Source organism: Martes martes (assembly GCF_963455335.1).
Source record: "Martes martes genome assembly, chromosome: 13".
NCBI lineage: Eukaryota > Metazoa > Chordata > Mammalia > Carnivora > Mustelidae > Martes > Martes martes.
Genome location: NC_137901.1, coordinates 68,791,549 through 68,817,532, shown reverse-complemented (window position 1 = coordinate 68,817,532; position 25,984 = coordinate 68,791,549). Strand labels below are relative to the sequence as shown.

General features: G+C 41.3%; 1 protein-coding gene across 4 annotated transcripts in view; it reads right to left on the bottom strand.

The window, feature by feature from the left end:
* The window catches only part of PISD (phosphatidylserine decarboxylase), a 42,888-nt gene extending 23,448 nt beyond the window's left edge, over positions 1-19,440 (bottom strand). Inside the window, exons 1-3 of one of the 4 annotated variants that reach the window (XM_080820884.1) lie at positions 19,350-19,440; positions 7,845-7,924; positions 4,221-4,396 (exon numbers count right to left, since the gene is read on the bottom strand). In XM_080820884.1, the coding sequence (XP_080677010.1) occupies positions 4,221-4,396; positions 7,845-7,924; positions 19,350-19,414 (321 nt within the window). In that variant the 5' untranslated portion in view covers positions 19,415-19,440. The remainder of the gene's footprint in view (positions 1-4,220; positions 4,397-7,844; positions 7,925-19,349) is intronic. The other 3 variants (XM_080820883.1, XM_080820886.1, XM_080820885.1) reach the window with 3 other exon arrangements.
* Between the last annotated feature and the right edge of the window lie 6,544 nt (positions 19,441-25,984).

The window sequence follows — 25,984 nt, the reverse complement described above, 5'->3', positions numbered from 1 at the left end:
GGATAACACACACAAACACACACACACACAATGTATATATGTACATACATACAACAGAATATATTATTCAGCCAGAAAAAATTAGGAAATCCTATACTTGCAACAACGTGGATGAACCCTGCAAGCATTATGCTAAGTGAATTAAGCCAGAAAAAGAAAGACAAATACTGCATGATTTCATTTATATGTGGAATCTAAAAAAACAAATAAAAGGTAAAAAAAAAAAAGAAAGAAAAGAAAAGAAAAAGAAAAAGAAAAAGGAAAAAACCAAACTTGGAGGAAAAGAAATCGGACCCCAGGAAGTGGAAGGACATAGGGAACTGGAAGAAGGTCAAAAAGTACAAACTTCCAGTTACAAGAGAAGTAAGTACTAGTGATGGAACAAACAACCTATAGCCAACACTGACTGCTGTCTATCACAGAGGAAAGCACAATGAGGTAATCCTAAGAGTTTGGGAAAAGTTTTTTCTTTTTTCCTTTCTTCTTTTTTTAAAATTATATCTAGAGAGATGATGGATGTTAGCTGAATCTATTCTGACAATCATTTTGCAATATATGTAAATCAAACTATCATGCTATATACTTTAAACTTACATAGCGATGCATGTCAAAATTAAATCACCTCTGAATAGCCAGAAAATATGTAAGTAGAAACATTCTGTAAAGATACGCTAATGTTAAAAATGCTTGCCTGCTTCTGAAGAGTGGAGATGAAATTAGTAGAAGGGGCAGAGAGTGGAAGACATCTTTATATGTAACCCTTCATTAGTATTTGAATTTGTACATGACTGTTTTATTTAAAAATTTTAAAACTACCTCATTTAAAATAAAAATTAACAATACATATTCCTAAATACCCCAAACCCCAAAAGGGCTAAGTTCCCCAAAACATGAACTGTGGTTTCCTGTGCATTGTACAATCCTGGGTCATCACTGTTTTGTCTTCACATTTTATAACGCTTTCTAATTTTAAAAAAAGTGAGCTATTTCCCCGTTGGGGAAAGTGATGCCATATATACACAAAGAAAGAGTGGAGCTGCTGGAACCTGGATGCTTCTGAATACTCACAACAGGCTACTCACTTTGCTGCTAGTTACAGAGTTTCCTTCATCCCATCAAGCAAACACAAAGGCTTCATTTCTACTCAGCCAACTGCATGAGCTTTTTTGCGTACATGACTCTTAGAGCAAGCAAAGATTTTCTTAGACCTATAAAAACAGAACCTAGTGGGCGCCTGGGTGGTTCAGTTGGTTAAGCACCTGCCTTTGGCTCAAGTCATGATCCCCGGGTCCTGGGATCAAGTCCCACATCAGGATCCCTGCTCAGCGGGGAACCTGCTTCTCTCTCTACCCTTTCCTTATGCTCATGATCTCACTCTCAAACAAATAAAATCTTTTAAAAAAATGAAGGGGGTGCCTGGGTGGGTCAGGCATTAAGCGTCTCTTCGGCTCAGGTCATGACCCCAGGTCCTGGGATTGAGTCCCATGTCAGGATCCCTGCTCAGTGGAAAGCCTGCTTCTCCCTCTTCCACTCCCCCTGCTTGTGTTCCCTCTCTCGCTGTCTCTCTCTGTCAAATAAATAAATAAAGTCTTTAAAAAAAAGAAAGAACAAACCCAGGAAGATGAAACAGCCTGCCAAGATGCTGCAGCTGAGCTCAAGTCTTCAACTGTGTCTGACACCTGCCTCCCTGCTGCCCCTCTGCAAGAGCTGTGCCCTCTCCCCACACCCTCGAGCGGAGTTTGCAGTGAATGAGGCGGAGCAGAGTTTGGAGTTATGGTTTCTTCTATACTGTTGGAAAGGGAAGTGAAGGGAGAAGGGAGGACAAGGGAGGGAGGAAGGAAGGACAGACAGACTTAAATTGAAATAAAGGAAAGATATGGGGGGGAAAGAAAAGGAAAGATATGGGTATAAATCCTTAAAGAGTACCAGGGGCTCATCTCGGCATAAGTACTAGCCAGTCCTCTTTCAAGCTCAAGAGATGCCACACTTGACCCAGGGATATGAAGAGATTATATTCCAGCAAAATTAGTAGCAGCGGTTTTCATCTGCCACTCAAAAACAGAGCCCTGAAGGGAACCTTACAGCTCATGAGCCCATGATTCCTCATCTGGCTTATCATCAGAATCACTGAAGGGCCTTTTTAAAAACAAAGATCTTGAGCTTGCCCAAACTTTCTAAATCTCCAGGGGTGAGATCAAAGAATCCACAGTTTTTAAAGCTCCCCAGCAATTCTGGTGATCGATCAGATTAGGGTACTCTCATTTTTCATGAGATGCAGTGATTAGGTGGGGCAGGGGCAGGACTAGGATCTAGTTTGCGACTGCCAGTCAGCACTCTCCCTTCTCACGACCTGCTGCCTCTCCTGAAATCCTACAATGTCTACTCAGAGTCCAGATCATTTCCCCTTCATGAAGTGAAATGCTGGCATCCTGCCTGTAAACCCAGCAGTCCTGTGGCCATTTTACTCCACCAGAAGAACAGTATCTAACTGAAACCCAGCTCTTAACCAATAGGGGCTTCAGATCTCACGCTCCACAGGGCCTCTCGGATCCAGTGTTCTGTTACTGTCCAGGCACTAGAACTTATAAGCCAATCAACCCTGTCCTCCCTACAAATGGTTGTCTTTCAGGTATTGGCTCCTGCATGACAGTAATACTAATTACGCAAATGGTGAATGCTAAAAAACTACTACTGACATTAGTCTTTATGATTTTGGAAGTCACAGATTTCTTCCAAATGTAGATTCTCTTGGAAGACCTTTGAAATGGGTGGGAATTTGCTGAACAAGCATGCAAGCTTGTCACAGCGTGATTCAGCCTGCAAACGCATGGGGTCAGAGAGAAGCTACCTTGGGTCTAACACTTGAGTGGCGTCATATGATCACAGTCTAACAAGTAGTTTATTAGCGTAAAGGAAAAGGTATATTTACAGAGGAAACCACCAATGTCATGGGAAATAAGAGTACAGCAAATTTTAAAAGTGTGACTCACATACTACACAATTATCCTTTGCCAAAAGGATTTTGTCATATACTACCAAAAGACAAAAAACCTTTTCTCTTTTTTGGTCTGAGATAGGCTACTATAAAGTCCAAGATGTACGAACAGGCCAAAAAAAGGGTAGATATACATGGGCAAGCAAAAAGGTACCTCTTGGGGTAACACCCACATCTGGATCTGTAGGGCCGGCTGACTTAAGTCACAGTTTTACAGGACTGTTGGAAATCAGAGGAAATCTTTACACTGTATTCTACTGGAAGAAGAGGGTCTAAACCAAAATTCAAAATAGGATTGTGGGAGGAAGCCTGTAATGTAGCATGTAATGCCAATGCCAACAAATATTCCTAGATAAACTCTGCTAGAGCTAGAAGGAATCTCAGGTTCCAATCCAGCATGCCTTATAGTTGTTTATACTACTTATAGCATAGTCACAGAGAGGACCGGACGGCAAGTGACATGTTCACACAGCTACTGAGGGACATGGTTGGGACTCGCCTTCAGAACCCACATGCCCTGAGGTTCATGAAGAAACCCAAATGCATCATTCCAAATGCCATAAAGTCTCTACTTTTGCTCCCCCCCACTTTTGCCCAGGCTATGAGATCTACTGATGTTTCAGATTTTTAATTTATTACACTATGGCTGAAAAAAAGACATTTTTAAATTTACACCTTAATGTTCAATTTCAACATTTACTGAATGTCTGCTCCGAGTTAGGTATCATTCTGGGCCACCAGAGCGCAACTGAGTAAGACAGTTCATTGTACATCACGCATGGCTCAACAACATCAAAGTCTGCCCTGTTGTGGGGGAAGCATTTCAAGCAGTAACAATAAAGGAATTTGATTATTTCAGTCTGGTTCCTGGTAAGAACTTATCCACATCACAAAAGACCCACCATTTCAGCTTATCCTCAGACAGAGGAGGGCAAAAACAACTAGGATGTCAGGCCCCACACAAGGCATGAACTCTGAGGACTGCAACTGCAGATAATTGCTACTCAGAGCCCTTGGGGAGACCAGGGGTAGGCGTAGACGCAGAAAAGAAGCCCAACATGACGCCAAAGGCATAACATCTGTGTCTGGCCAAAAGCCCACTGGAGACATGAGCTCCAAAGAAGCACATTTCATTTCTTCAAACATTTCAACTTTGAGGCAATTTAAAAAGTGACAGACAGTTGTGCTAAATGAGAATTCAAGGTGGTTCCACCTTTATTCCTACCTCCCAGTGACCAGCAAGTTTGGGTGGAATCTCTAACCCCAGCTTCTCCAGCTCTCGCTCCCTGTATTTCTCATATTGCCGGTAACCCGCATACCCGCCGCCTGTCACCAACAGAATGGGCAGGGGACGCAGCAGAAACAAGGTACGAGCAGGGGCAGTGTGGACTCTTCTGGCATCTGTAACAAAAAAAAAACAGGAAAATTTTGAGACTGGGAGAAGGGACAAAGATGAGTCATGCAAACGACACTAAAATGAGATCCAGGAAACACCAGTGCATTTTTGATAGGCAGGTGCAACCTTGAGTCACTATTAAGACCCTTCTGGGGCCGCCTGGGTGGCTCAGTTGGTTGGGCAGCTGCCTTTGACTCAGGTCATGATCCCAGGGTCCTGGGATTGAGCCCCACATCTCTGTTCAGTGGGAAGCCTGCTTCCCCCTCTCCTTCTGCCCCTCCTCCAGCTTGTGCTCTCTCTCGCTCACTCTGTTTCTCAAATAAGTTAAAAAAAAAAAAAAGAATAAAAAAAAAGACCTTCTGTCTCCAAATTCTACCAGTAAGTAAGGGACAAACATCTTTTTGCGTGCGTGCGTGCGTGTGTGTGTGTGTGTGTTTTATTTATTAGAATTTAGATCTTATTTATTTGACAGAGAGAAAGAGAGAGAGAAAACAAGCAGGGGGAGCAGCAGAGGGAAAAGGAGAAGCAGACGATCTGCCAAGCAGGGAGCCCAATGCAGGGCTCAATTCTAGGACCCTGGGATCATGACCCAAGCAGAAGGCAGACACTTAAGCAACTGAGCCACCCAGGTGCCCAAGGGACAAGCATCTTTCCTATGAAACTACAATGCACCTCAATTGCCACCACAGCCAGAGAATTTAAGATGAAAACACTGAATTACAAAGAGGTCAGGAAACTAATCAAGATTGCCAGGCTGGCTACCACCAGATCCAGAACTGGGAATTGGGCACCATTTCTCACCCAGGACTCTCTGACCTTACTTCTACAATCCAGACCCAAATCTGACTAGACACTAGTATTCTCAAATGCAAACTCCCATAAGATCTTACGATTCAATAATAAAAAAAGAGAATCCAACTTAAAAACATACACAGGATCGAAATAGGCATTTCTCCAAAGAGGATACACAGATGGCCAATAAACACATGAAAAGATGCTCAACATCTACTATGGGTTGAAGTGTATCTCCCCCAGAATTCACATACTGAGTCCTAATTCCCAGTACCCAGAATGTGACCTTACTTGGATACAGGGTCTCTAGAGAAGTAAACAAGATAAAATATGGACATCATGGTGGGCCCTAACCGGGTAACGACTGGTGTCCTAATAAAAAGGCAAAACTTGGAGACAGACATGCTCATAAAGAGAATGCTGTGTGAAGATGAAGGCAGAGATCAGGATGATGCTTCTGTGAGCCAAAAAAGCCAGCAAACCATGAGAAGCCAGACCAGAGGCATGGAACAGGTTTCCCCTCACAACGCTTAGAAGGAAGCAGCCCTGTGACACCTTGATCTCAGACCTCTGGTCTTCAACTTGAGTAAGTTTCTACTATTTAAGCCACTCAGTTTGCAGTACTTTGCTAGCACAGCCGTAGCAAACCAACACATCATTAGTAATCAGGAAAATGCAAATCAAAACCATGGTGAGATACCACTTAACACCAACTAGGATGGTTATAATCAAAAAGACAATTAAGTGTTGGCAAAGACGTAGAGAAAGTAGAACACTCATACACTGCTGGTGGGATTTCAAAACGGGCAGTTTGTCAGTTCCTCAAAATGTTAAACATAAAATTACCACTGTGACCCAGCAATTCTGTTATTAGGGATATTTCTGAGAGAAATGAAACCTACATCTACACAAAAACTTATACAAAAATGTTCAGTAGCAGCCAAAAAGTAGAAACAACCCAAATGTCCATCAACTGGTAAATGAATTAAAATGTTGCATATCCATACAATGGAGTATTATTTGATAACACAAAGGAATAAAGTACCAACACATGATATAACATGAACCTTAAAAACCTTTTGTGAAAGAAGCCAGCCACAAAAGGCTGCATATTGTCCAGTATAGGACATGAAGCGTCCAGTATAGGAAACATACTATAGAGACATAAAGTAGGTTAATGGTTGCCAGGGGCTGGGGCCAGGGAGAAATGGGGAGTGATAGTTTAAAGAGTCAAGTATTGTTACTGGCTTGGGGAAAGGGGGGAGGAATGAAATTCTAAAATTAATAGTGGTGATGGTTGCACAATTCTGAATATACTCAAAGCCACTGAACTGCACTTTAAAAAGATGAATTTTATAGTATATGGATTATACCTCATTAATGCTGTTATTAAAACAAAATCTCAAGAACTGAATCACCAGGAGCCTATACAAAACCAGAGAATACCCTTCTTACTACCTGTGACTTCCAACGGGAGGAAGCCCTCCTGCTCCTGACTATCACCAGCTCCCCCCATCATGTTTTGGGTGTTGCTGTTTCTTCTTTTAATGAGCAAGTGTGGGTGTCATTAATCTCTTCCATCTTCTAATTATTCCTAAAGAACCCTTACTAGTTCACAACTAAATATTCTGCCTCTGACCAAGAAAGACTGACCATAAAGCAACTTTTTTCCCTCTTTCTGAAATAACTGGTGACAAGCGAAGTGCTTATGTTCCCTCCTCACTGCAGTGAGCCCCCACCCTAGATGGACTAGCCATGTTCCTCTGAATGCTGCCCGCTACACTAGCCCTTTGACTACATGTCTTGCCTTCTCTGAGGCTTACTTTGCCTCTCCAAAAAGAAGCTGTTAAGTAGAGACAGCCCTCCACTACTGACCACCTCTCTGCTGGGCTTGTCACTTCATAAAAGCACAGCTACTCTGCCGATCCAAGTTTATGGCTCAGGTACTGTGGCTCCCCTTCTATCCTTCTCGTGATTCCCACGTGTTCCAGCTTGCAAGTCTTAACTAAATAAGGAACACCCAGATGTGCTGCTATTAACTACCATAATAAACGTTTTGTTTTCATTCTCATTAACCAATTTGTTTTATTCCCAAGGTCCTCTCATGGTCAGTTCAAAATGGCTTCTGGTATGATCGAATAAAAAGGATATCTTACAAAATCAAGCTCCTTACAAAATCAAAAAAATCCATAATCCAGTTTTGATGAGGGTGTGGGGAACTGAGATACTCATGAGCACCTCGTGCTCATATGCACACAAGCTGGAACAACCCTCCTTGAAGAACAATTTGGCCTAAACGCCATCTTGTAAAATACATAAATCTTCTGCTCCAGCCATTCTAGCTCTACAGATTTATCCTGAAGCTGCACCAAGATATGTTACCACAGAAATGTCTATAGTAGAAAAAGCCTAGAAACAACTTAAAGGTCCAACACCAAATGGTAGTCTTCAACAGAATACTACGCAGCCAGTAAAAACGATGACGTAATGATCACTAGGGCTCCAGTGATGACTATCGACCAGATACTCTAAGTACCCCACAGATAAAAGGTCAGTTAATTCTACTAACAACGCAATGAAATAGGAGCTGTTTATCCCAGTGTACTGATAAAGCAAACTGAAGCACAGAGAGGCCAGCACTACCTCTAACTGCCCACTTACTTGTGTAGAAGGCTCTGACAGGCAGCTTCCTTAAGGACTGTAGGAAGTGGCTCACAGCAGTGTTCTCACAGTGAAGGAGGCTATAATCAAGCAAAAATGAACCATTAAACATTTATTTTTTAAAAATTAAAAAAAAAATTTTTTTTAAAGAAGGCTCCTTGCCCAGCATAGAGCCCAACATGGGGCTTAAACTCACAACCCTGAGGATCAAGACCTGAGCTGAGATCAAGAGTCAGCCGCTTAACTGACTGAGCCACGTAGGAGCCCCTATTTAAAAAAATTTTTTTAAGATTTTATTTATTTATTAGAGAGAGAGAGAGAGAATGAGAGAGTACAGGGATGCCTGAGTGGCTCAGTCGATTAAGTGTCTAACTTTAGCTTAGGTCATGATCCCAGGGTCCTGGTATCAAGTCCCACATCAGGCTCCCAGGGAGCCCATTTCTCCCTCTACATGCTGCTCCCTCTGCCTACTGCTCTCCCTGCTTGTGTTCTATCTCTGACAAATAAATATTTTTTAAAAATTACTTTAAAAAATGTTGGAGCACCTGGGTGGCTCAGTCGGTTAAGTGATTGACTCATGTCATGATCCCAGGGTCCTGGGAATGAGCCCCACATCAAGCTCGCCATTCAGCAGGGAGTCTACTTCTCCCTCTCCTTCTGCCCCTTCCCCCTGCTCATGCTCACTGGCTCCCTGGTGCATGCGTGCTCTCCCTCTCTCAAATAAATAAATAAATAAATAAAATCTTTTTAAAAGTTTTTTAAAACGTGGATCAACTGGGAAAACTTGAATACAATGTATAGATTCAATAAGTCTTATATCAATCTTAATTTCTTAGTTTTGACCACTGTACAGTGGTTGTGTGAGAAGATGATCTTGTAGGAAAAAAGCTGAAAAGTTCATAGTAAAGGAGTACCAAATCTGTCATTTTCTCTCAAGCGTTTTACAAAAAAATATATATATACACATACACGTGTATACAGAGAGAAGAGGAAGAAGAAGGGAGAAGAGTAAAGCAAATGCAGTTGACACTTGGGGAATCTGGGTAAACGGTTTTTGGGAATTTATTCATTATTTTTGTAACTTTTCTGTTAAGTCTGAAACTATTTCACAATAAAGTTATTTTTTTCTTAATTAACATAAGATCATAATAGACAGTAAACCCAGCACTCCTACACAAAGCCTTATGTTTCCATACCACAAAAGAACAACTGTACTTGTCAACATATAACCCCTACTCATTAAGGAATCTAATACTGGTAGCTGAAACTTTAAATTTTAAATGTCTGGCCTAGGAAAAAAATGACACAAACAACCACGTGAACTATTCTAATATACTTCAAGTCTGGAAGGCTCACTTAATTTAGAATTTTTGAATTCTCTTTTGTAGCTACTTTGCTATTTTGTCAAGCTAGTTTGACAGAGTGAAAAAAAATTACCAACAACTTTTCACAGCTTTCCACTCTAAGAAAACATTATTTCTTTTTTTTTTAAAGATTTTATTTATTTATTTACTTGACAGAGAGAGATCACAAGTAGGCAGAGAGGCAAGCAGAGAGAGGGGGAAGCAGGCTCCCTGCTGAGCAGAGAGCCTGATGTGGGGCTCGATCCCAGGACCCTGAGATCATGACCTGAGCCAAAGGCAGAGGCTTAACCCACTGAGCCACCCAGGTGCTCCAATAAGTAAAATCTTTTTTTTTTTTTTAAAGATTTTATTTATTTATTTGACAGACAGAGATCACAAGTAGGCAGAGAGGCAGGCAGAGAGAGAGGAAGAAGCAGGCTCCCTGCTGAGCAGAGAGCCCGATGTGGGCTTGATCCCAGGACCCTGGGATCATGACCCAAGCCGAAGGCAGAGGCTTTAACCCACTGAGCCACCCAGGTGCCCCATAAGTAAAATCTAAAAAAAAAAAAAAAAAAAGGAAAGCATTCATCAACTTTTAGTTAAAAATTGGATCTCCCCTAATCAAAGAGGAAATATTTCCCTTTCAATTCAGATAGCACTTCAGTTTCCCCCTAATTTGACCTGAAATCTGAAGTAAAGAAACTCCTCACCAGTAAGCACTTCTTTCTCTGCTGGAGCCCTTTATGATAGAAGCAGTAATTTAGTAAACGTCTACATTGTCACTTTTGTGGAAAACAGAACTCTGTGTATGGCCTTCCTACAATAATATTTACTTTCATGGATATTTAGTAGTTACATCTTATATAGATGGTCTGCAAACATGATCAGAATTGACTTAGAAACACCCTCACAGCATGGTGCGAAAATGGCTAATGTGATGAACCTGATGCTCCAATAGGCGAGTCAGGTTTGTATGGAGATAAAATATGGGACCATGATAATCACCACCACAAAGGCCAGAGAGACGTACAGCTACTAACACAAAGAAGGGCGATGTTTTAGTATATGAATGTTCTTTCAGCACTGAACAATGCTCATTTCTTAAGACTAAAAACTCCCGCTACAAAAGCTAAAAGCCTCAAACCCTGCTTTCCAAAAAGAATTAGAACAAGAAGTATAAATCTGACTAAAGCTACATTGTTGTCTTCTATACACTGCTGTGTTATGTGTCCCAGAATGAATGCTGAACCCCCCAACTAAAAGAATGTTTGCAGACTGTTGAATAAGGCTTCTTTTTTTCCTCCCTTAGCTGGGGAAGGTATGAATCAGAGAGAATTGTCTATCCACTGGAACCAGATACACGACACACAGGTGGTTTCTCTTGCATGTAGTCTTCCCCCTCGGCAGCCCTACCCCAGAACACAGAGCTCGGCTCTCTTGTATACCGCCTTAGCCTCAGCTCCTGGAAAAAATGTCCAGCAAATGCGCCATTACACCAATTTGTCTTTTATTACTGGATTGTTTCTATCCTAATATAAACCCTATACTTTCTCTAATCTTACATAAACACTGTCCACCATGCATCGTTCTCTAGCTTCCACCCCACTTTTCTTCTCTCCTTCATAACAAGCTCTTAAAAAGGGCTAGGTTCACTCTCAACCACAAAAATCCTAGAAGAGAACACAGGCAATAATTTCTCTGACATCAGCTGTAGCAGCTTTGTTCTAGATAGGTCAAAAGCAAAAATAAACTACTGGGATTACGTCAAAATAAAAAGCTTCTGCACACGGGTGCCGGGGTGGCTCAGTGGGTTGAGCCTCTGCCTTTGGCTCAGGTCATGATCTCAGGGTCCTGGGATTGAGCCCCACATTGGGCTCTCTGCTCAACAGGGAGTATGCCTCTCCCTCTGCCTGCCTCTCTGTCTACTTGTGATCTCTCTATCAAATAAATAAATAAAATCTTAAAAAAAAAAAAAAAGCTTCTGCACAGTGAAGGAAACAATCAACAAAACTAAAAGGCAGGGGGTAGGAGGATGGGGTGGCTGGGTGATGGACACTGGGAGGGTACGTACTATAGTGAGTGCTGTGAATTATGTTAAGACTGATGAATCACAGACATGTACCCCTGAAACAAATAATACATATATGTTAATTAAAAAAAAAAACAACTAAAAGGCAACCTATGGAATGAGTTGGGAGAAGATATTTGCAAATGATATACCCAATAAAGGGTTAGTATCTAAAATATATAAAGAACTTATAAAACTCAATGCCCAAATAACAAATAATCCAAATAAAAAATTGGCAGAAGACATGAGCAGACGTTTCTCTAAAGAAGACATCCAGATGGCCAACAGTCATATGAAAAGGTGCTCATCATCTGTCATCAGGAAATACAAATCAAAACTACAACACAAAAAATATACAAATACAAAAAAAATACAATACAAAAAAATACAAATCACCTCACACCTGTCAGAATGGCTAAAATCAACATAAGAAACAACAGGTTTCTTCTGACAAGGTTGTTCAGAAAAAGGAACCCTCTTGCACTGTTGGTGGGAATGCAAACTGGTGCAGCCACTGGGGAAAACAGTATGGAGGTTCCTCAAAAAGTTAAAAACTTATGATCCTGTAATCACACTACTGGATATTTACTCAAAAAATACAGAAACACTGAGGCACCTGGGTGGCTCAGTGGGTTAAGCCTCTGCCTTCAGCTCAGGTCATGATCTCGGGGTCTTGGGATCGAGGCCTGCGTTGGGCTCTCTGCTTGGCAGGGAGCCTGCTTCCCTCTCTCTCTGCCTGCCTCTCTGCCTAATTGTGATCTCTCTGTCAAATAAATAAATAAAATCTTAAAAAAAAATACAAAAACACTAATTCAAAGTAATACTTGTACCCCTGTTTATAACAGGATTATTTACAATAGCCAAGATATGGAAGCAGCCCAAGTATCCACCTGACGAGTGGTTAAAGAAGATGTGTGTGTATAGATATATGTATGTATATATACACACACACCACACACACAATACATATACACAGACAATGGAATATTATTCAGCCATAAAAAAGAATGAATCTTGCCATTTGCAATGACATGGATGGAGCTAGAGAATATAATGCTAAGCGAGATAGGTCAGAGAAAGACAAATAACAAATTATGCAACTCATACGTGGAATTTAAGAATCAAAAAAATGAACAGAGGGCAAAAAAGGAAAAAACGGGAGAGACAAAACAAGAAACAGACTCTTTATAACTACAGAGAAGAAACTGATAGGTACCAGAGGGGAGGGGAGTAGAGGGATGAGTTAAATAGGTGATGGGGATTAAGGAGCACACTTGTGATGAGCATTGTGTGTCGTATGGAATTGCTGAATCACTATATTGTTCCTCTGAAACTAATATAACACTGTACGTTAACTAACTGGAATTAAAATAAAAGCTTAAAAAGGGCACCTGGGTGGCTCAGTCAGTTAAGCGTCTGCCTTTGGCTCAGGTCATGATCCTAGAGTCCTGGGATGGAGCCCCACATCTGCTCCCTGCTCAGTGGGAATTTGCTTCTCTGCCCTTCCCGTGGCTCACACATATTCTCTCTCTCACTCTCACTTAATAAGTAAAATCTTGAAGTAAAATAAAATAAAAAATAAAAACTTAACCAAAAAAAGACCTAGGTTCACTTCCCACCCTCTCTTAATCCTGCTCAACCAGGCTTTTGTTCCTATCCTGTCACCTCTTGTCAAGGTCACCAACAATCTCCGTGTTGCCAACACACAATGCATGTTTCTTGGGTCTCATATTATTTGACCTCTCACAGCAACATCTGCCATAACTAATCCCTTTCTCTCCCTCTTTTTTTTTTTATTGAGGTATGACTGCCATATAATATTGTTAGTCTCAAGTGTACAACATGACTCAGTATTTGTATACATTGTGGGGCACCTGGGTGGCTCAGTAGTTAGGGGTCTGCCTTTGCCTCGGGTCATGGTCCCGGCATCCTGGGATCGAGCCTGAAATTAGGCTCCCTGCTCAGCGGGGAGCCTGTTCCTCCTTCTCCAGCTCTGCTGTTTGTGTTCCCTCTCTTGCTAACTCTCTCATAAATAATACAATCTTTTAAAAATTTTGCATATATTGGGGCGCCTGGGTGGCTCAGTGGGTTAAAGCCTCTGCTTTTGGCTCAGGTCATGATCCCAGGGTCCTGGGATCGAGCCCCACATCGGGTTCTCTGCTCAGCGGGGAGCCCGCTTCCTCCTATCTCTCTGCCTGCCTCTCTGACTACTTGTGATCTCTATCAAATAAATAAATTAAAAAAAATTTTTTTGCATATATTGCAAAATGATCACCACAGTAAGTCTAGTTAACATATGTCGCCAGACAGCTACAAAACTTTTTTTCTTTTTTTAATTTTTTTTTCTTAAAGATTTTATTTATTTATTTGACAGATCACAAGTAGGCAGAGAGGCAGGCAGAGAGAGAAGGGAGGAAGCAGGCTCCCTGTTGAGCAAAGAGCCCGATGCGGGGCTCAATCCCAGGACGCTGGGATCATGACCTAAGCTGAAGGCAGCGGCTTTAACCCACTGAGCCACCCAGGCACCCCAAAACTTTTTTTCTTATGATGAGAATTTTTTTTTAAAAGATTTTATTTACTTATTTGACAGACAGAGATCACAAGTAGGCAGAGAAGCAGGCAGAGAGAGAGAGAGGAGGAAGCAGGCTCCCTGCAGAGCAGAGAGGCCAATGTGGGGCTCGATCCCAGGACCCTGGGATCATGACCCGAGCCAAAGGCAGAGGCTTTAACCCACTGAGCCACCCAGGGGCCCCCGTGATGAGAACTTTTAAGATGGGCTCTCTCAGCAACTTTCAAGTATGCCATACAATATGATTAACTACACATCTCCATGACTTATTTATTTTACAACCAGAAGTTTGTACCTCTTGACCAACCTTTCTCCTTCCTGTAACACAACTCTCACATGGCTCTGGGATGCTGATTTTCCTCCTACCTTTCTGGCCTCTCCCTGCCTTCAAACTGTTGCCATGCCCACGTTCAGATCTCATCTCTATCTACACTCTTCCTAGAGTTGCTCATCCAGTACCCTGCCTTTACTTTTTAAAATTTTAATTCCAATATAATTGACATACAATATTATATTAGTTTCAGGTGTATAATACAGTGATTCAACAATTCCATACGTCACTCAATGCGCATCACAACAAATGCATGGCTTAATCCCCATCACCTATTTCACCCAGGCCCCCAGGCACCTGTCTTTAAATGGCCAGACAATGATGATTCCCTCACTGCTCCTTCAGAGGTGTCCAGATCCATTTTTTTTCAACTGGCTACTCAACATCCCCACTCTTCATCATCTCAAATTGACTTTGTCCAAAACACAACTCTTAACCCTCCCTAACTCCCCTTCAACCTGTTCCCCCCCCCCACCCTCAGAGGTGTCCATCTGTAGTGTGACTAGTCCGTGTTTATCAAATCCATGTCTTCTTCTCCCTGGACACCCAAAACATGGAGTTTCCCAGCTTCCTCTGCAGTAGGCTGTGACCACAAAACTGCGTTCTAACCAACGTGAAGACCATTCAGGTTTTCCAGGAATCCACCTCCAGGCTTTCCCCTTCAGCCAGCTCACTGCAGACAAAAGTGCAGAACTTGGGGAACCATGTGCTAAAGACAGCAGGAGCATCTTTGAATTACTGTTGTCCCACCGATCAGAAGGACCCACTGGGACTTTATAAGATCAAGACATAAACTTACTGTGTTAAGTTAGAGATCCTGGGGTTTACCTGCTACTATAGCAACATTTCTATTAATACACCATCTCAGCAAAAGGTATCACCCCTCACACAGCTACACAAATCAAAAAAAACCCTAAGACTCATTTTATAGAGGTCCTTTCTTTCTCACTATCCATATTCAGTCCACTGGCAAGACAGGAAAACTTCCTTTAAAATATATTTATCTGGGGCGCCTGGGTAGCTCAGTTGTTAAGCATCTGCCTTTGGCTCAGGTCATGATCCTGGGGTTCTGGGATCAAGCCCTGCATCAGGCTTCTTGCTCAGTGGGGAGTCTACTTCTCCCTCTCCCTCTGCCTACTTGTCCTCTATCTCTGTCAAGTAAATAAATTTTTTTAAAAATTAAAAAATAAATTAAATAAATAAAATATATCTTTTTTTTTAATAAATAAAATATATCTTTATCTGCCTAAGGGCACTTGGCTGGCTCAGCTGGAAGAGCATGCAACTTGTTCCCGTGGTCTTAAGTTCAAGACCCACACTGAGTGTACAGATTACTTAAAAAATAAACTTAAAATGTGTGTGTGTGTATCTTTACCTGCAGATTTTTCACTGCCACCACTACTCACACTCCATCCAGCCCAAGACACCTGATTCTCTTACCAGATGACTATGAAGGCCTGTTCTCCAGTCTCCCGTTTCCATTCTTGGCCCTCTATATACTATTCATCCCAAAACAGCCAGAATGTTTTTTTCAAAACAGAAAATAAAACCAGACCCCATGTACTTGGTCCTTGCTGGATTCTCAGATATCCTGCTGCTTTCCATCTTCTCCTTACTCATTCCTGTTGCCACTCCTAGTACCCACCACACCCTGGCCTCTTCCCACACCCTGCAATTGCTGTTTGTTCTACTGGGCACATCCTTCTATGTGACTCACTCCCTCATTAGTCAGTTCTCTGTGAAAAGGTGTCCTACTGAGCTTGACTTTCCTGACCACCATATGCCCAAGAGTTGTCCCCATCAAGCATTAACCCTTTAATCACTTTCCTTTATTTTTTTTTCCTTTTTCTTTTTTTTAAGATCTTATTTATTTATTTGACAGAGAGAGAGAGATCACAGAGAGGCAGGCAGAGAGAGAGGGGGAAGCAGGCTCCCCGCTGAGCAGAGAGCCCGATGTGGAGCTCAATCCCAGGACCCTGAGATCATTACCTGAGCCAAAGGCAGAGGCTTAATCCACTGAGCCACCCAGGGGCGCCTATTTTTTTTTCATAGCACTTCTTGCTATCTAGAATGAACAGATTACATATATACGTGTGTGTGTGTGTGTGCATATATATATATATATATATATACACATATATATATCTCTCTCTCTCCACCTGTTTGTTTACAGCCCATAAACCTTTTTTTAAAAGATTTTATTTTCTTGACAGGGAGAGAGCAAGAGAGAGCACAAGCAGGGAGGGGGGGAGCAGTAGGCAGAGGGAAAGGGAGAAGTAGGCTCCCTGCTGAGCAAGGAGCCTGATGCAGGGCTTGATCCCAGAACTCTGGGATCATCACCTGAGCCAAAGGCAGACACTTAACTGTCTGAGCCACCTAGGCGCCCCAACTGTCCATATTCCTTGATGAACATAGTGGTTTGTCTGCCTTCTTACTGAACTCCAATCCCAGTGGTGAGATTAAGCCCAGAGGGATGAATGGAAAAGTTTAATCAGATGTCTCTTCTGAAGCTGGTAACTCATGTGGGTATCCTGCAAACAGGTGATTAAAGCCCATGACTGAGCACACAAGTCTGATTGTATGGCTCATTGCCACTCACAAGCAGTGTGACTTTAGAAATGTAATTAATTCTAAGCCTCAATTTATCCACCTGTAAAAACAGGACCTACCTCAATAAGATTACCTGAGACAATCATGAAAAACCAGCACCTAGTTACATATTACTATTATTTAAAGTAACAGAGGTTAGGGGCTCCTGGGTAGTTCAGTTGGTTAAGCGTCTGCCTTCAGCTCAGGTCATGGTCCTGGGGTCCTGGGATGGAACCCTGGGTTGGCCTCCCTGCTCAGCAGGGAACCAGCTTCTCCCTCTCCTCCCCATTCGTGCGAACTCGCTCGCTCTCGCTCTCTCTCTCTTTCTCTCACACTATCTCTGTCTCCCTCTCTCAAATGGATGGGTAAAACATTTAAAAATAAATAAATAAATAAATAAAATAGCAGTTTATATTCATTACCAATTGTCTATGACCAGGGGCTCAGTCAGTGGAACATGTCACTTGTGACCTCAGGGTTGCAAATTCATGCCCCACGTTGGGAGTAAAGATTAGTTTAAAAAAAAAAAAATTGCCTATGACCAATGTCCATGCTGATTGGTCTGTGCCCATACTGTCATGGTTATAAAATCCTTTAACATCTATGGTGGTGATGCTTAACTCTAGTCCTTCTATCTCCCCTTTCTGAAGTTATGAAAACTCTCCTAAAAACGAACTGGGAGACCTTCCGAAGGCCTTGTTCCACATTCTATCTTGTATTAGTGTTGAGTGTTTTCTCTCTCTTCTACTAAACTGCAAAGTTCCTTAAACACAAAGCTTATTCCAAATACTGTATCTTATAATTCGTTTCTTCCCTCTCTTCCCCCATGGTTCCTGGCACTATGGTTTGCAGTGGTAGGAATATTATAAATATTTCTGAATCAAAGTCTTGCATAAGCAACCACTACCTAGTTACTAAATCCACACTTACCTGAACCTGAGAATCATCTGAAGCACTTGCAGCCCCAAGCTACTACACCTACTGAAGGTGAATTTGGCAGCAAGGTGGGGATATATCTGGGAATCTCAATTTCTAATAAACATCCACCCTATTATTTTATCAAACAAGTTTGGAAAACATGGCCATTAATTATCACCCAAGATGTTGCTTTCTCTTTGTTCTATCACCTGCCACACATCACTGAGTTACCAAAAACTCCCCTGCAATATGAGGCTCTCATCTATATGTCTCACAGACATACTTCACTTAAAACCTAAGAAAATACTGTCTTGTTGTTTTTTGTGTGTATTAATATATAATACCTTTGAAAATTAAAAATTCTTATTGTGTCCAAATCCTCATCCCTTCCAACCCCTGCACCTAAATCCAGTCTCATTTAATCTCCACTGATACTAAAGTATGACTCCCCGCCTCCAACCCTTTTTTTTTAATGATGGTGAGTAATCCTCCCCATCATCATTTTTTAAAAAATATCTTATGAGTGTCATTTTTAGCTTTCTAACTCATGACACAGTTTAGCTGAATTCATGGCTGGTATCAATATCAAATCAGCACAGCTGGTATCAATATCAAATCAGAGACCCTCAGTCCAAATCCCAATAGTTACCCCACACTGCGGAGCCTTCTCCTAAGAGAAACCACACCATTTCTGAATAGTCAGTGATAGTAGAGTAAAGCTTTCATGGTAAAGCCAATCACAGTTTCTGTTCCCTCTCAGTCCAAATCCAGTGTTCTTTTACTTGCCAAATTACAATGACAAGCCACCACCTCTGGTCACAGAGCAAGTTTTGGTTAACGCTGACAAAATTAACTCTGCTGGAAAAACAAAAATCACCGAGCATCTCTCAAACCCCCGATATCTGAAATGACACCAAGCAGCCAACTCTGAGTCATAGCTACCAACGTTTTAATCCATTTTCCGGGAGTCCAAATGCCCCCAAGCTATTTCTGAATAATAACTGCCCTCATGGTGGGCGGTCTGGGGGAAAGGTCCATGCATGAGGCTGGTCAGGGTCCTGGCTCTGCTACTAACTGGCTGGGTAAAACTGAGCAGGTCTCTCCCATACTCAAGGCCTCAATTTTGCCAATTCGAAAAACAGGATGGATTTAGATGATCCCTTAGATCTCTTCCAATTCTAAGAACCTAAGAGGTGGGAGTTAGTCCCCAGAGTAACCAACACCCTAATTCCTTACAGACTATTTGGGATCACCCAATCAACCTCTTTGCTTCAAAGACCAAGAATTCGAGATGAAAGTCCCCGACTTCCAGCCCAAAGCTCTTCCCACATCGTACTGCCCTTCCAGGAACACAAACCCCGAAAGAGATGTCCAGCCCAGCCTCGACTCTAGTGGACGGCACGCAGCCTATTCCATCTGTTTTGTTTGTTTGTTTTGCCCCTTCTGCACTTCCACCCAGCTGGAAAGGGCAAAGCGAGAGCGCTCAGGCCAGACCCTAAATAAATCCGGACCTCCCCAAGCACTGGCAATCGCACCTGCTCCCGAGCTCTACGTGAAGGTGGATGGCTCAGTCTTTACCCGACCCCTTCTCAGGGAACCCACAAAAGAGAAACGGTTTCTCCCTCCCGACACTCCGGCTCGGACCAGGCCGCCTCCCACCCGAGACAGCCTCTCCAGGCAGCTATACCTGCTCCGCCACGGTGCGACAACGCGTAGCAACCTCAGGCACCTCGACCTCACGGACGTCGCCATCTTGTGTCCTCCTTCTTGGTGGGCCACGCCCCCTTTCCACACTTGTGGCGCGTGCGTCTGACGTTACGTACGTAAAGCTCACGGGACCAATGAAGAACGCGGTGGGCTGTGGGCGGAGACGGCTAAGCTCCACCCTATGGCTGCTCCCGGCCGCCCCAGCCCGGCTCTTTGGGCACCTCCAGAACCAGGTTGGGTAGGTTCCTGCTGTGCCAAATTGGGGCCTGGGTGCAAAGTCCGCAGTCTTTCTTCCCACTGGCTTGCGATTCCTCGTGCACCTGTAGGATGAGTCACCCAAGCAAGATCTGAGAATGTATCAGCTTAGCCAGTTCCCTTAATTACAAATGGAGAAGCTAAGAGCACCCACCACTCCTTTTATTCCTTGCGTCCTAAGTGCCAGGCCCTGTTCTGAGCACTTTGCGTGCACGGTGTCTCGTTCTTACTTTCCCAAACTGAAGAAACACAGCTCCACTTTTTCCTCCCCCAGCCTGCTAATCACAGTTGTCTTCACCGGACATTTGACACAAGAGGATATATTTTGCCTGATGTCTGCAATTATTTCTGTGCGGTTATTTAAGCACAGATCAACTAGTGCCCAACCAGCCCTTCCAGGGAGCCTAACAGGCATCAGGTTTCCTGTTGGAGGGAAGACACCTCCTTCCGTAGGCCTTTAGAATATGAGACGGGAAAAAGAAGTATAGAATTGGTTTTACTATTCGACTGAGACAACTCAAAAGGAGACGCTTAATGACTGAGCCACCCAGGCACCCCTAAAATTAAAACTTTTGTGCACCAAAGGACACTATCAAGAGAATTCAAAGACAACCCACAGAAAGAAAATATTCATAAATCCTGTATCTGATAAATATCTAATATCCAGGATACATAAAGAACTTCTAAAACTCGGGGTGCCTGGGTGGCTCAGTGGGTTAAGCCTCTGCTGTCAGCTCAGGTCATGATCTCAGGGTCCGGAGATCGAGCCCCACATGGGGCTCTCTGCTCAGCGCTGAGCCTGCTTCCCCCCACCCCCTCACCCCCCGCCTCTCTGCCTACTTGTGATCTCTTTTAAAATATTTTTAAAAAAAGAACTTCTAAAACTCAATTAAAAAAAATTAAAAACTGGGCAAAAAATGACCAGTCATTTCTCAAAAAAAAAAAAAAAGAAAAAAAGAAATCATACAAATGGCTAATAAGATGCTCAACATCACTAGTCATTAGGGAAATGCACATCAAAACCACAATTAGATACCAACTTCACATCCATTAGAATGATTATAAATTTTTTTTTAATGGAAAGTAACAAGTATTGGTAAGGATGTGGAAAACCTAGAACCCTTGTGCATTGCTAGTGGTAAGGTAAAATGGTACAGCCACTATGGAAACCAATTTGATAATTCCCCAAAAAGTTAAACACAGAGCTATGATATGATCCGGCAATTTCACTCCTATATATACACCCAAAGGAACTGAAAGCAGGGACTCAGATACTTGTACACCAATGTTTATTGCAGCAGTATTCACAATAGCCAGAAAGTGTATTTATAGAAGAATGAATAAACAAAATGTGATCCATCCATATAGTGGAATATTATTCAGCTATGTAAAGGGGTGACGTATAGATATATGTTACATCATGTATAAACTTTAAAGACATTATGATAAGTAAATTACCCAGACACAAAAGGACAAATATTGTATGATGCCATATGAAGTACCTAAAATGGCAAATTTATAAACAGAAAGTAGAATAGAGACTACCAGAAGCCGAGAGGAGGGGAGATTGGGGAGTAGATGGGTACAAAGTTTTTGTTGCGGATGATGAAAAAGTTCTGGAAATAGTGGCAACTATTGTCTAACATTGTGAATATACTTGATGTCACTGAATTATACACTTAAAAATGTTATGTATATTTTACCACAATTTTTGAAAACAAAGTCAGTTCTCCCTCTCCCTCTGCCTCCTCCCCTCCCCCATCACTTGCACTTTCTCTTCTCAAATAAATAAAATCTTTAAAAATATATAAAAAAGTAAAAGTTAGTTGATAACAAATATTGAGAAGAATATGTGTGGAGAAATCACAACCTTCATACTCTGCTGGTGGGAATGTGAAAAGATGCACCTTCTTTGGAAAACAATCTGGCAGTCTCTCAACAATTAACCATAGACTTACCACCATATACCCCAGCACTTCTACGTGCAGGCATATACCCAAGAGAAATGAAAGTGTATGTCCACACAAAAACCTGTACACACGTGCTTATAGCAGCATTGTTCATAAAATCCAAAAGGCACAAATGTCCATCAAATGACATAGACATGGTATGGATAAGCAAAATAAGATGCATCCGTACAATGGAATACTATTTGGCTATAAAAAGGAATAAAGTACTCATTCATGTTACAACACTGGTGAACCTTGGAAACATTATGCTAAATGAAAGAGCCCACTCACAAAGGGTCACATTTTGTATTATTCTATTCATAAGAAATATCCAGAACAGAGAAATCGGCAGAGACGGGAAACAGATTAGTAATTGCCTAGGGCTGGGGAAGAGGGAATGAGGGGATGGGGATAACTAAAGGGATGAGATTTTTCAGGGGTTGATGAAAATGTTCTAAACTTGGCTGTGGTGATGATATACATATCTGTGAATATACTAAAAACCTTTGAAGTGTCACCTTAAAATGGGTGAATTTGGGGGTGTCTGGCTGGCTCAATCGGTAGAGCATCTGACTCTTGATCTCAGCTCAGGTCTTGATCTCAGGGTTGTGAGTTCAAGCCTCACACTGGGCTCCACACCCAGCATGGAGCCTACTTAAAAAATAATAATAAAATAAAATGGGTGAATTATATGGTATGTGAATATCTCAATAGAGCTGTTTAAAATTTTTATTTCTATTTATTGCTAGAATATAGAAATATACTTTATAAATACTTTACTTATACTTTATAAATGAGCTTGTAGTAGGATGTTTGGTTGTAGGTATTTATAATAGATATTTTGCTGATTAAAAGTCTTCCCTTCTAGGGGCGCCTGGGTGGCTCAGTGGGTTAAGCCTCTGCCTTCGGCTCAGGTCATGATCTCAGGGTCTTGGGATCGAGCCCCGCATCAGGCTCTCTGCTCAGCGGAAAGCCTGCTTCCTCCCTCTCCCTGCCTGCCTCTCTGCCTTCTTGTGATCTCTCTCTCTCTCTTTCTCTCTCTCGTCAAATAAATAAATAAATAAATAATCTTTTTAAAAAAAGTCTTCCCTTCTATTCCTACTATTGTGTAAAATTTTTTATCATAAGTGAGAGTATACAAATGTACATTTTGGCATATATTAAGATGAGCATATATTAGCTTTTTTCCTTCTCAATTCTGTTTATGTGGTGACTTACATTGATTTTTTTTTAAGACAAATGTATTGAGATATAGTTCACATACCATACAATTCACTCATTTTAAGTGCACAACTCGATGGCTTTTAATATATCCACAAGGATTGTGCAACCATCACCATAATAAATTACATTTCATCACCCCAAAGAGAAACCCCACACCCTTTAGCTGTCACCTCTGTGTCCCCCATTTCTACTTCCCCAGATGTAAGTAAAGAGTAATCTACTTTCTACCTCAATAGAATTCCCTATTCTGGACTTTCCTATGAAAGGAATCAAAATAATATGTAGACTTTTTAAAAGAATTTATTTATTTATTTGAGAGAGAGGGCAAGAGAGAACACAAACAGGGTGAGCGGAGAGAGAGAAGGAGAAGCAGGCTTCCCACTGAACAGAGAGTCCAACGCGGAGCTTGATCCCAGGATTCTGGGATCATGACTTGAGCCGAAGGCAGATGCCTAACCAACTGAACCACGGAGGTGTCCATAGACTTTTTTTATTTTTTAGATTTTTATTTATTTATTTGAGAGAGAGACAGAGAAAGCACAAGCAGGGAAGGGACAGAAGGAGATGGAAAAGCAGACTCCTCACTGAGCAGAGAGCCTGAAGCAGGGTTGGATCCCAGGACCGCAAGATTGTGACCTGAGACAAAGTCAAACATTTAAGCGACAGAGCCACTGAGGCACCCCTAATGTGTGGACTTTTGTAACTGGCTCTTTCACTTAGCATAATGTTTTCAAGATTCAACCATGTTGTAGTATCTATCGGTACTTCATTTCTTTTTATTTTATTTTAGGAGTGGAATTTTATTTTATTTTAGGAGTGGAATTCCTGGCTTGTATGTTGACTCAATTGTTAATTGTTTGAGGAACTGCCAGATTGTTTCCCAAGATGGCTGTACCATTTTAGGTTCCCACCAGCAGTGCATGAGGGTTTTGATCTCTTCACATCTCATCAACACTTGTTATTTTCTGTTTTTTTAAAATTATCATTATTACATCCATCCTAATGTCTATGAAGTGGTATCTCATTTAGCTTTGATTTGTATTTCTCTGATGACTAATAATGTTTAGCATCTTTTCCTGTGTTTATTAGCTATTTGCATATCTCCCTTGAAGAAGTGTCTCTTCAGATCCATTTTTATTTTTTATTTTTTAAAAGATTTTATTTATTTACTTGACAGAGAGAGACACAGTGAGAGAGGAAACACAGGCATGGAGAGTGGGAGAGGGAGAAGCAGGCTTCCTGCTAGAGCCCGGAGCCCTATGCGGGGCTCCATCCCAGGACCCTGGGATCATGACCTGAGCCGAAGGCAGATGACTAATGACTGAGCCACCCGGCACCCCAGATCTTTTCCATTTTTAAATTGCATTGTCTTTTTATTAAGTTGTAAGAGTTCTTTATATATATTCTAATATAATTCCTTAATCAGATATGTGATTTCTCCCATTCTGCGAATTATCTTTTCATTTTTGATGGTGTCCTTTGAAATATGAACGTTCTTAATTTTGATGAAGTTAAATTTATCTACTTTTTTTTTTGTTGCTTATGCTTTTGATGTCGTATCTAAGAATCATTCGCCAAAATCAAGGTCATGAAGATTTACACATATGCTTTCTTCTAAGAGTTTTATAGTTTAAGACTCATTTTAAGTTTTAAGATTCTTTTTTTAAGATTTATTTTTATTTATTTATTTGACAGAAATCACAAGTAGGCAGAGAGGCAGGCAGAGAGAGAGGGGAAGCAGGCTTCCCGCTGAGCAGAGAGCCTGATGCAGGGCTCGATCCTAGGACCCTGGGATCATGACCTGAGCCTAAGGCAGAGGCTTAACCTACTGAGCCACCCAGGCACTCCAAGATTCATTTTGAGTTAAGTTTTGTACAAGTTGTAAGGTAAGGATCCAATCTCATTCTTTTGCCTGTGGCTATTCATTTGCCCATTGATTGATTTTTGTAGTTAAATCAAACTTGTGTTGCTGGTCATGGTGTGTTATCCTTTTAAATATATCGCTAGATTAAATTTGCTATTATTTTGTTTAGTTTTTTTGTATCTACATAGAGAGAGAATGGACTATTATTCTTTCTTTCTTATGTTCCTGTCAGGTTTTTGTTATCATAAATGAAAGTGCCCTTCTCTTTTTCAGTTCTCTGGAAAGTGTAAGATTGGTGCTACATCTTCCTTAAAATTTGGAAGGATTCATCCGCAAAGCTACGTGGACAAGGAGGGAGATTCAATCACAGATTGAATACATTTAATATATGTGGAGCACCTGGCTGACTCAGTCAGTGGGGCATGCAACTTTAGATCTCGGGGTTGTGAGTTTGAGCCCCACTTGGGTGTAGAGAGTATTTAGAAATAAAATGTTTTTTAAAAAGTTTAACAGATGTGGTATTTGTTCAGGTTTTCTATTCTTGTGTTGGGTTTTTTTTTTTCTTGTGTTGGGTTTTTAATAAAGATTTTATTTATTTATTTGACAGACAGAGATCACAAGTAGGCAGAGAGGCAGGCAGAGAGAGAGGAAGAAGCAGGCTTCCCACCGAGCAGAGAACCCGACTCGGGGTTCGATCCCAGGACCCTGGGATCATGACCTGAACTGAAGGCAGATGCTTAACCTACTGAGCCACCCAGGTGCCCCCTAACATTATTTTGTATTCTTGCTCATGTTTATAGGATTTTTAGTGATGTACTCATCTTCTTTCCTCACTTTGGTGAATTTATGAAGTGTGTCTTTTGTTTTTCTTCTCTTGGTCAATCTTGCTAGAGGTTTATTAATATTTTTTCAAAGGACTTATTTAACTTTGACTATTTGATCTATTATACATTTGTTTTCTTATTTTGTTAGTACCTACTTAACTGTATTATTTTTTTCTACTTTCTCTGGGTTCAATGTGCTGTCCTTTTCTAAATTTCTCAGAATACTTACAGGATTTGTTTTTCACCAATCTTTTCTAATATATGCATTTTAAGCTATAACATTTCTAAGTAGAGCCTTAGCTATACATTCTATTTTTCAATAGATATACATTCTATTTTTATACACATATATACATTCTATTTTTATACACATATATACATTCTACTTTTCAATGTTTTCAATTTTACTCAGTTCAAAATACTTTTTTTTTTTTTTTTTAAAGATTTTATTTATTTATTCGACAGAGAGAAATCACAAGTAGGCAGAGAGGCAGGCAGA